Below are 13,521 nucleotides of genomic sequence, written 5' to 3'. Positions count from 1 at the left end.
GAAACCTCTGATTTATTTGACTCCCTTTACCTCTATATTGACTCTTCTGTGAGATGCTTTTCATGCCCACCGCCTGTTCCTCTGCCCTATTTCTACAGGAGTCAGACTCTGTCTTGCCTTTACTACAACCACAACCTCCTCCCCTTTAGACCAGAGGACCGTGTCGTCATACTGTTCCTAGACCAAAATAAGGGTCAGGCTGCTATTTCTTGTGGCCCAATAATGAGATGCAGATGAACTGGGGAGGAAGAGAATTTTTATTTCTGCAACCAGTTACTGATAGAAGGCCTGGAAATTATGGCCAGACCAACTCAAAATTACAAAGTTTTCCAGAGCTTATATACCTTCTAAGCTATATGTCTACCTGTAAGTGTGCATTCATCTAAAGACATAAGTGATTAACTTCTTTTAAATTACAACTAATGTCTGAGTCCTCACGACCTTCTTCTGGAGCCTCAGTAAATTCACTTAATCTAAATGGGTCCAGGTGCTGGGGTGATTACCCTTATCTTGTCTCCTACTAAATCACAGAGGTTTGGGGAGTTCATTCAGACCCGCAATAAACTTGTTTGTGGAGGCCTGGGGAGTTTCTTCAGACACCAAATAAAACTTATTTAATCCTAAATGGGTCATGTTAAGAATTCCTTCATTATTTTGTCATGCTTCAAGGCCCAGGAAAGGCCTAGGCAAAACTCCTGGTGGGCTTTTGTTACATCCCAGCCTTTATATAAGGACACTGGCTTTTTTTTTTTTTTTTTTTTTTTAGCTTTTAATATTTAACCTAACCACTCAGTACTGAAACACTTGTTATGGAGGCCTGTGTTGGTGAGACCTGGCCTGCCACAATGCTGCATGCAGGAGGGAGTCTCAGCCCCTCAGACGGCATTTGAGACTCTTCCTGCTATGCTTCTCCCTCCTTTTCCTATCTCATCTCCTGCCATCCACCAGGCACCCTGGACTCCAGCCCCATGGTCCCCACTGCACCCTGCACCTTCATGCTCCCATGCCTGCACTCCTCCCATAGTCTGACTGCTCTGCCCCGCTTCAAAGATCAGCCCTGTGAGGTCTCTCCCAACACCATCCCCTGCCCTCCCCGATCTGTCCTGCTCCTCCCTTGGCAGGACCCCCATTTCTACAGTTCTCACCACATGCAATATTGTGGTTAACTGTTAGAGGCCTCTGCCTTCTACACCAGACATGAGCTTGAGAGCAACCCCATCTCATTCCTCTATGCATAGCCCAGGTATCCACCTTGGTTTCGGAACCTTGTAAAGGTTTTGACTTAAACAGAACAGATGTTGCAGCAGAAAGGGAAATCAGCAAAGATGGAAACAATATGAACTCAAAGCATACAAAGGACACTGATTAAAATGTTAACACAGTACTGGTGGGGATAGTTTGAAACAGGTGCTCCCAGGCAATGATAGCCTATTATCATGATGACCCTCAGGGAGAGCAGTCGGACAGTATTTAGCAGAATATAAAATAAGAATAAGCTTTGATTCAGCAATTCAATTTCTGCAAATTCACCCCATATAATACAGCCAGCATTAAAATATATGAAACATCATACCAAATGGAATTTTTAAAGACTATAAATAGCCTCATGTCTGCTCAAATATGTTCTTGCTACCAAGTGAATTATTAAAAATTTGTTTATGAGCACAGCTTAAAATTTTAGAATGTGAAAGAAAAATATCTTGAATCCCCAAGGCACTAAGCTAAAAGGAAAATTGAAGCTGAAACTCCTCAGGGCAAACCTGCCCTCCCATTCCATTCAAAGTCATCCTCTGCTCACTGAGATAGATGCATATTCTGATTGCCTCCTTTGGAAAGGCTTATCAGAAACTCAAAAGAATGCAACTGCTTGTCCCTCACCTACCTGTGACCTGGAAGCCCTCTCCCTGCTTCCAGTTGTCCCTGCCTTTCTGGATGAATCAATGTACTTCTTACACATATTGATGATATCTCATGTCTGCCTAAAATATATAAAACCAAGAGGTGCCCCAACTGCCTTGGGCACGTGTTGTCAGGACTTCCTGGGGTTGTGACACGGGTGCACATCTTCAACCTTAGTAAAATAAACTTTCTAAATTAACTGACACCCGTCTCAGATTTTCTGGGTTTACAAGAATTACAGACAAGGAACTGAGAACCTTCAATAATTAAACAAAACAAAAACTCCTAAATATAGGCACTACCTGTATAAATGAATGATGAGGCATCCCCAGGAAATACTCTGCTACTATCAAAAAGCATGAGGGGCTTTGTATACTGATTTAGAAGCATATTCACAATGTATAGTCAAAAGGAATCAAGTTCAGCTGGGCGCAGTGGTTCACACCTGTAATTGTAGCACTTTGGAAGGCCGAGGCAGGCGGATCACTTGAGGTCAGTTCAAGACCAGCCTGGCCAACATGGTGAAGCCCCATCTCTACTAAAAATACAAAAATTAGCTAGGTGTCATGGCACGTGCCTGTAATCCCAGCTACCCAGGAGGCTGAGACAGGAGAATCGCCTGGACCTGGAAGGCGGAGGTTGCAGTGAGCCGAGATCGTGCCACTGCATTCCAGCCTGGGCAAGAGTGAGATTCCGGGCGCTGTGGCTCACGCCTGTAATCCCAGCACTTTGGGAGACCGAGGCGGGCGGATCACGAGGTCAGGAGATCGAGACCATCCTAGCTAACACGGTGAAACCCCATCTCTACTAAAAATACAAAAAATTAGCCAGGCGTGGTGGCAGGCGCCTGTAGTCCCAGCTACTTGGGAGGCTGAGGCAGGAGAATGGCGTGAAACCGGGAGGCAGAGCTTGCAGTGAGCCGAGATCACACCACTGCACTCCAGCCTGGGCGACAGAGCTAGACTCCATCTCAAAAAAAAAAAAGAGATTCCGTTTCAAAAAAAAAAAAAAAAAAAAGAAAAGAAAAATAAATCAAGGTCACATTTTAGGGGTCTAAAGTTCTTCAGCAGAAGATCACCAGTGAAAATTTCTCCCTGTTATAGAGAAGGTGTCTTCAACATACACCAGGAATCTTCATTGCTAAATCCAACAAGAACTGAGAGAAAAGAAATTCTGCTCTTCAATATCTGCCCCCTCCAGGCTGCAACCCAAAGGCTGTGCTCCATCTCCTGATGGCAGAATAGTGAGGGTCTGCAGCAGGCGTATGGAGCACTCAGCCAGGAAGTGCCCCCGCCCCCAATGCCCTCTTCCATGCATCCTGGAAGGCCCCAGTGCTGCGGGAGGAGAGCTCAGTGAAAGAGTCCAGCTGACTTCTGCACAGAGGGGCCTCCCCATCAGGCTCAGAGTCTGTCCGCAGAGCCATAAAGGGTGCCTGCTGGTGAGAGGTGACCTTGTGTCCAGGGAGCCTGGGACTGACTCTGGCATCTGCACCCCTAGCAGGCAGGTAAAGGGGCCCAGCGGTGCTGGCTCTGCCAACCTTGTCTCTGGATCTTGATTTGACACCTGTGAACAGCACTTCATCCACTCACAGCATTAATTATTCACAGTAGAGAAATGAACCCAGAGGCAGCCAACAACACAGGGTAATGTAAGCACTTTAAAAAGAAGCTTCACGCTCCAACAGGAGACTTGGGAATAGGGCCTGAAAGCAGCCTGGTCAAAATCCATAGTGCTGGCAGGAATGGGCTCTGCCTCCTGCTGGATAAACCCTGGACCCTGGGCTCCTCCAGGACAGGCCCTGCCTCCCTCATCGCTAACTTCCCATCATCCCTACACACTGGCTCCCTCCCACTTTAGTGGTGCTCTGGAAATTACAGGTACTCAGTAAGGCATGACACTGATGATCGTATTCCTTAATTCTGTTTCATGGATCCTATCTTCCCCTTATCCAGCGGTTTGACAACATGCAGCCATCCATTTTTTCCCTTCCATGCTCTCCTTTGAGCTTGGCAGTGTGTGAATTCCCTATCGTCTCAGTGCAGTTGACTTCCAAGAAGCTTCCCCACATTCTTTCCTTCAATGGTACCTAGATCTGAAGGAAAAACTAAAATAAGTGAGCAAACAGAACACCCAGAACCCAAATGCCCTGCAGCTCTGCCCCATCCATGTGGCAGCCAGAGATGTGACCTAGTCATGCAAAAGACCTCTAAAGATGCGGCAGGCCCAAGGAGACTTAGCATCTCCTGGTGTCAGCTGCCATGTCAGTAAAACTAGATGAGGATGGTCTTAGGGTTTCCTGGCATTCTGAGAATGGAGGTAAGTAAAGAACCACCTTTGGGGCCAAATCTTTTCCTCTTCCCAGCTCTTCAAAGGGCCACAGGGCTATTTTCACTTTTAAATCATTGGTGTCAAGAATACTCAACCATTTCTAACCCACCCTCAATTTTCTGGGGGACAGAGATTCATTTCAATTCACAGTAACAAGAAATTTGCACATCTAAATAGCCAGCTCTCTCTCTGGCTTATTAAAGTCACATGAAACAGTCATCATCTGAAGTCTGGGTAACTGTCAGAAAGCACCTGATTGAAACCCCGTCTCTACTAAAAATACAAAAAATTAGCCAGGCGTGGTGGCGGGCGCCTGTAGTCCCAGCTACTCGGAGAGGCTGAGGCAGGAGAATGGCGTGAACCCGGGAGGCGGGGCTTGCAGTGAGCCGAGATCGCGCCACTGCACTCCAGCCTGGGTGAGAAAGCGAGACTCCGTCTCAAAAAAAAAAAAAAAGAAAGCACCTGATATGTCTAAGGAACCATAAGATCTGGTCCAGTGAAGCCAGGCTCCCAGATCCACCCCAGCGCCTGACTGGGAGCAGCGCCCTTTCTCACACCATCATGTCAGTACCAAGACCTGCAGAAGAAAAAAGACTCACTGGCTTGGAAGGAGAGATGAGGTGGTCGCTTTGTACTTGGCAAGCACGCTGGACCCTTAATGAGCTAAAATCCATCTCCCATTTGTCGCTTGTCTCTGCTACAACACACATGCCTGCTCAGCCATTCATCTTTTATTCTCTAGGCCCTAAATTATTCCGAGCAGCCAGCCACGGTGTTGTGGAATAAGCGGGATGAGACCTTGAAGGTGATCTGGGGCCCAGAGAAGTTGGACATTTGCCCAAGATCACACAGCAACCTGATGGCACAGCAGATCTAGAGACGATCTCTTGAACTCCAGCCCCTTAAATATCTTCCATCCCCAAAGAATGCTTTCAGAATCACTCCTTCTGTCTCCAACCCTCCTTAGGCCACCATTTGTCTCCATTACTAAAGGTATACTGAGTGCCTTCTATGGGCCAGGCCCTGAAGGGCACAGAAGGTATAAAAATCAGCAAGACAGGCTCCCAGTCTAGGGAGAAGACACACAGATGTTTTATTTCAGCAACAGTAAGTCCAGTGAAGGAGCATGGTACCCATGCACCAAAGAGGGGTATGGGCCGCAGAGAGAGACCCTCATCCCCAGCTCTCTGGAGATAACACCGCGGAGTGCTTAGGCAAGCACTCCACAAATGTCAGCCATTGCATTCCCAGGCTGTGTATCTGGCAGACTCTGTGTCTCAGCTAGTCTGGGACAACTTGGAGCTGTCCTCTGCTCTGTCCTGCTGCAAAGGTAGATGCAAAGAAGTGGGCAGTCTCAGCTGTGCTTGTAGTGAGCTGGGGCCGTGCAGTGCTGCTGGAATGGGCTCTGCCTCCTGCTGGATAAGCCCCGGACCCTGTGTGACACACTTGCACCTCTGTCAGCTGTGGAGGAGCCTCCCGAGGTCTCTGTCCACACCCTGGCATACAGGCACGCCTTGTCACCTCCAGCCTGCTGCTGCCTCCCAAGCCACCGCCCTCTCTCTGCTCTTCCGCGCACCCAAGTCCTCTCAGGGGTGGTGGCTGTAAGCCGGGTGGCCTCTAGGGGGCTGAGGAGCACCTGGGCTGGAAATCTCAGTGGAGATGGTGATGTTTCTTATAGTCACTGCTCCTGACCCAAGAGGCCTCCCACTACCTACAAAGAGGTGGTGGTGTCCATTCAGGCACCAAGGAAGGCCCAGGTAACCCTCTGGCAGATATCAAAGATGGGCTGGGAAAGGCCGCCTCCCACAGCGTCCCCAAGAGCATGACTGGCAGCGAGGTGAGTTTGTCCCCTGGGGCAGAGGTCCCCAGATAAAATCAGCAGAACCATCAGCCACCTCCGGGCACAGAACCCCCAGTCTTCTCCAAGCTCAGTGTTAAAATGTGCCAAATGAAATTGCAAATATTAGGGAGAATACAGGCATCCCAAATAGTGACTGAGTCCTTACTCTGTATTTCACATGCACAGTAGTATTTATACTGCACAGCAACCCAGTGCAGCAGGCACCACGACCACACCTTTTTTAAGAAAACTGAAGCCACAGGCTGAATAGCACCTGGAGCTACCTCCTCCCTTACCACTCCACTTCCCCTCTGTGCCACAGGAGGAGCATGCACAGACTCTGTGACAGGCAGGAGCTCCCTGTCACCTGATGAGGATTCAGTGCTCCCTGCAGACACCTGGACATTGGACTGAGTTCCCGGATGTAGGCCTGCATCTAGGCTCTTCTCTGACAAACGCCACCTTAGTCGGCAGCAATTTCTGGACTGACAGGGAAGTGTGCTGTTTGCTGCTTTGGATCCTACAAAACATGCTCCTCGGTCAGTTCCTACCTTTATCTTCTCATCTCTGGGCTCCAGGAAGCTCACACGGTGGCCCCTGTTTCAGGCCGTGCGGGCAAAGGAGCTGAGGGAGCGAGGCCCAAGCAGAAGCTTGACTTGAGGGGAGAATGCAAGTCAAGGGGTGGGAGCTGCTGAGGCCACACAGCCACTTGCTATTTTTAAACCACACGTTACTAGACACCTAGTAAGCCCTGAACCAAAGCACAGAAAGGCACATTTTGATCAGAGCTCTTGGAAGGGCAGCTTGCAACAGGAAAGGCAGGTAGTGAAGGGAAGTGAAGGGGGAAAGAAATATTATTGGAGGGAACAGGAATGTGTTGCTTTTCTGTTCAGATACCAAAGGGTCTTTTTCTTCAAAAATAAGAATATCTTGTTTATACATGTAATACACAGTCTTCCAGACCAACAATGGAAAAATATCAAATTAAGGAAATGAAATAAACCTTGATGCAGGGACAGGGTAGAAAGAGAGAGATCATTTAGCACAAAGAAATCAGAACAGGTGAGAGTAATTTTGTATATCTAGGTAGCTACAGTAGAAAACCTACATTTCATTAAAAGAGATCAGTCTCTGTTAGCTTACTGACTGGCACGCTGGAATGAAATGCAGGGACAGGCAGAGTGGGGAGAAGGCGGCTGCCACCTGGGATTTCCAGTGAGACAAAATGAAATCAGATTATCAAATATAGGAGTAAAATCTCTACAACAAGTTTGCAACCTAGATGTTCCCTCCTCAATGCATTCCACATGGTGACTTACATTCACAAAACAGAGGTGTTGTTTGAAATATATTTTCTGCAGGGGAAGGAAAAAAAAACAACCTCTAACAAAATAGGACGCCACCTTGAGTCAACTATTTGTAAGGAATATCTATTTTGGAGAATCTCAGCACTTTACCCAGGTGAAATGAAACGTAGAATATACCGGAAATGTACTTTTTAGATGAGATCCATTATATATATATATATATTTTTTTTTTTTTTTTTTTTTTTAGACGGAGTCTCACTGTGTAGCCCAAGCTGGAGTACAGTGGTGTGGCTCACTGCAACCTCTGCCTCTGGAGCTCAAGCGATTCTCATGCCTCAGCCTCCCAAGTAGCTGGGACTACAGGCTTGTGCTACCATATCCAGCTAATTTTTTTTTAGTAGAGACGGGGTTTCACCATGTTGCCCAGGGTGGTCTCGAACTCCTGAGCTCAGGAGATCAGCCTGACTCGGCCTCCCAGAGTGCTGGGATTACAGGCATGAGCCACCGTGCCCAGCCTAATTTAAGTTTTTTTTTTTAATGTGATGTTGAAGATGCTTCAGAAATGACTAGTCACTCTCACATGACTATACCACTGCTGCATGAGGCATAGGTACCTTCCCTGTCCTGCACACCACAACGCACCACAACTGACATGTCGTGGGCCCTCCACAGACACCTGTGGATGGAATGAATGAAGTGCAGCCGTCACCATCCCCGGGACAGCACCCTGCACACCGGCCATGTGTCCAGAGGCCCGGCCGACAGCAGTGTGCAATGGCAGCCCGCCAGCCTCCCCTGCATCCCCACTGCCTGAGGCCCCCAGCAGCAGGGCGAGCCTGGGCTGGATGTGAGTCTCCTGTACCTGCACTGCCTTCTCCACCAAGGCAGCAGAAACCACAGTGGGCTTCAGTGATCAACAATAACGTACCCCTCAAGGTTAACTCTAAGGCAGCTGTGCCTCCTGCAGGTCAAGCACTTCCAGTGGGGGTGTAGCTACCGTCTCTTGCTTGCAGCAGACCTCTCCTTGAGCAAGATTGGATGGAGTAGAATATAGCTAAGCAATTTCTACTCATTCTCTTTTAAGAAAAATGCTTGATGACCCCAACTTGATGGACAGTGGAGACGACAGCTTTGGAGAAGACAGTTTTTGAGTATTAAATATCTGGACCGGTGAGGGTATTGGACAAGGCACCCCATGTGTGCTGGTTGGCCCCAAAAAACCAACTTTCTCCTTGGCACCACACTGGGTTCACCGCTGTGTCAGGACACTGTCATCCCTCGCATGTGCAGGAAAGTGGCACACTGAGTCTGTAGCACTAATCTCATGAGCATATGTAACAGAGAGGTGAGCTGGCCTTGGGTAGGTTATGTTCTTATGGGACTTCTGCACTGGCCGTGTGCAAGCCCTGTGCCTCAAACCTGGCAGGTCAGAATTCGCAGTCACATCTTACAGAGGAAGCAGCTGACAATGTCACGGAGCTGGTAAACAACAGAGTGGAGGGACGGGAAGGCTGGTGCTAGACAGAGGTGGGGACCGCACACGCAGAGAAAGTGCTTCATGCTACTGCATGGGTCACTTTAAAACAGTTAATTCTGTTCTTTGAATTTCACCTCAATTAAATAAAAAAGTAACAGAGCAAATATGTGAACTCTGCACGAACATGATTACAAACATCAGGTGCCACACACTGGGCCAGGCAGCAGGGTTATGGAATGCACAGGCCATGGCCCCATCCTGAAGCACTCACCGGGTGGTGCAGTTTGCTGCTGTTGTCAGCACTCTCTCACAGCCAAAACAGCAGGGGAGGAACAAACTCTTATGGGGACAGGGAACTGAGTCAGAAGAGGCTCAGAGAACTGGGGAATGATCAAAGGTCCCCTACATGGGTTGGCGCTGCTGACTGCATGGTGGGAACTGCAAGGAAATGCATCCACTCAACATCAAGGATGGCCGCTGTGTGCCAGGCACTATCCTACGCCTTGTTGGGAAACCAAGTATTTATAACTTGTTGCCCTCATGAGACTCACAATAAAGAAGGAAGATAAAGCCAGACGCTCTCTTGAAAGTTTACTGTTAAAAGGACATTGTTCCTGATGGTTTTAAGCAAAAAAGTGACACAGAAATTTACAAAGACATGAGAACTGGACGGGAGAAGAGGCTGAAAAGAGACTAGCTAGAAAGTTTCGGCAATGGTTCAGAGGGACATTCGCAGATGTGGATTCGGGTGAGGACACTGGGAACAGAGGGGAGAAACAGAAAGACCAGAGGCAAAACAGAGAAGACTAGTGGGTGGGGCTGGGGTTTCCTGGCATCATGAGATCAGAAGACCTTAACTCACATACAGGGCACAGGTCAATGCCAGGGCCTGGAGTAAGTACTTAATAACTGTGACCTGCTGTTACTCTCATGCTGAACTTCGTGTTCTCACAGTGACTTCACTTTTCCATTTTTCTGGACAGTGCACCTAGGGAGCTCTGGATCCTTTTCCCCACCATTGGAAGAGAAAAGCGCAAAAGGAAACTGGGCCACAGGCCTGAGTGACAAAAGCAGGGCTTGTCTTTGTATTCCCTGTCTCCAGTTCAATGCAATGCAAAACACTTTCAAAATATGCAGGGAACAAGTGAATGAATAAAGAACAAATGAACAAGTCAATACAAGAACAGCAATGACCTCTGACGCCCAAGCTCTGATAAAGCTGATCTATAAAACAATTGGAGAAATAGGTTTTTAAGGAAGAGCACACAGGAGGAGGCAAAAGGTCCACATTTGCGCAGGAAGCTGAACAAGGAAATAAGGCATACTGATGAAAATTCATTACGCTGAGAAGAACCAAAATATTTTCTCTTCCTGTTATCCCACAACCACTTCTCTTCAACCTGACAACTCTGTAATTACAGCCCAAGTCCTTATGCTGCTGCTTTATTTTCCAAGTGGGGTCTGTCTTTCTGCAGCTGCAGAGGCTTCCTTCCAGGGCCCCCACACCATGGGGCACATTGACTCCTGCTTGTCAGTATGAAACCAAGATGACGAACATGGCCAGCTTCCGCATGCTTTACCCCCACTCACAGATACACAGCCCTTCCCTCCTACACTGGGCTCCTCAAAAATGACAGGTAAGAGGCTGGGCGAGGTGACTCACGCCTCTAATCCCAGCACTTTGGGAAGCCAAGGCAGGCAGATTGCTTGAGGACAGGAGTTCGAGACCAGCCTGGCCAACATGGTGAAACCCCGTCTCTACTAGAAATAGAAAAATTAGCTGGGCATGGTGGCACACGCCTGTAATCTCAGCTACTAGGGAGGTTGAGGCACGAGAATTGCTTGAACTCAGGAGGCAGGGACTGCAGTGAGCCGAGATTGCACCACTGCACTCCAGCCTGGTGACACAGCAGGACTCCATCTCAAATAATAATAATAATAATAATAATAATAACAATGACAGGTAAGAAAAATGTATGTTCTGGCAGATTAAAAAAAACTCTTTTTCCTATTATTATATATCTCCTATCCAATTACCCTATATGCTAGAATATAGTGTTTCTGCTAGACTACAATATATATATGCCTGAAGAATCTCAGGTTTTACAAAATTCAATACTAAAAATAATAGAGCTTTTGGAAAATTTGGTTAGGGCATTCAACTCAATACCTAAGGAACTTCAAAACAGAATCAAAAACAGTGACTGATAACCTGGAGAGTTAATGTGGTCACCGAGGCAGGTGGCTCCACAGGGCTGGTGGCTCCCACAGCAGATATTACAAACACACGAAAATGACAGGAAGAAAATGCAGCAATGCCCTCATTACAGAAAGACTGGCAGACACTGAGGGGGCACCGGAAGGATTATAACCCATTCTGAGCCAAGAGCCACGAGAGGCTGTGACAGCAGCTCTCTGGCGAGGAGGCCTCAGAGACAGATGATCATTGTGATTTCCTACACATACGCACAGACACACACACACTGTCACAGTGGCTCCGCTGAGGACTGTTTCTTGTCCTGCTCAAGGTCATAAGTCTGCTCCTATGATCCTTGCTCTCTTTGCCTAGGAAAATGTTTATAAGCCAACATAACATTTGCCTTCCACAGACATCTCGCCCCCTTTAAACCCTCATGTGAGCTCACCTGCATCACAGAACAAGGCACAGGATTTCAGGCTGTCCTCAGCGTAACTGGTCTGAGTGGGCCTGACACCACGGTGAGGTCACCTGCTCATCCCCCAGCGAGGCAAGCCTGGCACCACAGCAGAGGCTGGGCCACGCCAGGCTTTCCCCATTCCACACCCAGAACTTTAGCAAGACAATTCCCAGAGAAAGGTATGGCCACAGAATGAAACCACAGAAAGGTGCAAATACTTACATATAATAGGTTGGATAGAGTCCTTCAAAATACCAGCAATGCTTTTTGGCTTCTGTGCACTGCAAATAGAAGCAAGAAAAAGTCTGTCAGTACTCAGGAATCTGCATGTTGTTGAGAAGCTCTCACAAAGGCAGCAAAGAAGGATGAGAAGACACAGCTTAACCCATGAAAAGCTGGGATATCAGGGCAGACAATGCATTACAGGGAGAGCCGCCCCCTGTCTCATGACTATTTCTTTAAAACATCTATTTTTCTATTTTTCGTAGCCTTTCATATCTCTATATACACTGTGTGTCAGCATTTTATTAAAGACAATCCACTGTTTAAAATGTACTTGGTATGATACTTCAGATTACATAAGAATGCTAGAAATAAAGCACTGCAAAGATTGCCACTGCCCCCCAATTTGTTTTAGAAAGACCTCTCCAATAGATTTAGCATTTCTAGAGCTGTATATTTCAGAATATGCTAAAGCCGCATTCCGACCTACGTCTGCAAGATGCTGCGAGTCACGGTTCACTCATTGCCCTCTCACGTGCAGGAAGAGAAAGGAACAAGGAAAGACAATGGGAGCTCCTCCTGGGCTTTCCAGGTAAGTCCAGCTCCTAACATCCCGGAGGCAGGGCCCAGCCCCACAGGGCAGGGCAGGGCAGGGCAGGGCAGGGCAGGGCGGGTGAGTGCACACAGGCATCGGAGCAGGGGCCAGATGCCACCTGGAGGCTCTCACAAACCTCCAGCAAGTGAGGCAGGCCAGCATCCCCATTGCTCAGGGAGCTCTCTATGCAGAGATGCTCTTCCTATCTGAACAAGGCTTTTCTAAAATTATTCCATTCGTGCTGTCATTTTTGTTTTACATTCACAACTTCCTACCTCCATGATATAGTTTATTGGCCCCCATGTGTAAATAACCTTCAAAACATTATGGTGCAAAGCTCCCAGCAGCAGGAACACTGGCAAAGGCATGGCAAACAAAGCTTTCTTTGGGCGAGGCAGGGCCGTCCTGCCCAAAGCCCCTCCTCTGGTGGGAGGGTAGCTGGATCAGCTCCCTCTTAGCCTGTCCGCAGCCCCAGCAGGTGTACAGCAGTGCCCTCCTGCCACGATTGCCCTGCAGCTGGAATGGAGTTAGAGACAGGCCCCACATCTACAGTGGCATGCCATGGGAGAGGTGAGTGCCAATGTCACGCCAGCGACATTCAATGGGTTATGAAAATGACACGAACCCCTGGATTTTGGAGAATGTGCTTTAAGACACTCAAAAGCATACTCAGGCAGCCTGGAGTGACCTAGTTTTATTAACAGAAAATGAGTTTTATTTAGACTAGGTTAGCTCCTGTCCAGTTTAAGAAATGAAGCTCAGACTGCTGACGAAATCAATTTATTTTGGCACAGAAGAGCAATTTCAGGTCTCTGCCCCAAATTATAATTCATTTCACTAGAGTCTTCTGTGATAAACAGAGAAACCAGGTCTGCCTTCCATGTGTCACTTTAAACGGGTCTCCCTTGTTCTCCATCACCGCCACTGACAACCAAACATTCCTGGAACCTGACACTTAAGTTCCACACAATCAAGAAGTGAGGCCAGGGAACATCAGAACTCAAGCCTGAAGCCCCCCACCTGCCTGGGGCCTGGCTGCTCCAGGGCTGCTCCGCAGAGACAGGCCACAGCCACGCAGCGAGAGCCAGGGGGACGGGCTGGCACTGGAAATAAGGACAGGCTCTGGCCTCCATAGCGGCCTTTACTGCAATTCCTCTTGGTCTAAAGCGTTCCCAGATCCAAAGCAGCCACTTGAT

General features: G+C 48.0%; 1 protein-coding gene across 3 annotated transcripts in view; it reads right to left on the bottom strand.

The window, feature by feature from the left end:
• Positions 1–13,521, bottom strand: part of VOPP1 (VOPP1 WW domain binding protein) — a 116,136-nt gene that overhangs the window by 52,080 nt on the left and 50,535 nt on the right. For all 3 annotated transcript variants that reach the window (XM_058444747.1, XM_032758017.2, XM_058444746.1), the window contains exon 2: positions 11,731–11,789. In XM_058444747.1, the coding sequence (XP_058300730.1) occupies positions 11,731–11,789 (59 nt within the window). The remainder of the gene's footprint in view (positions 1–11,730; positions 11,790–13,521) is intronic.

The sequence above is a fragment of the Hylobates moloch genome, unplaced genomic scaffold (genome assembly GCF_009828535.3).
Source record: "Hylobates moloch isolate HMO894 unplaced genomic scaffold, HMol_V3 SCAFFOLD_1, whole genome shotgun sequence".
Lineage (NCBI taxonomy): Eukaryota > Metazoa > Chordata > Mammalia > Primates > Hylobatidae > Hylobates > Hylobates moloch.
The sequence above is the reverse complement of the archived record's forward strand: the minus strand, read 5'-3'. Positions and strand labels throughout refer to the sequence as shown.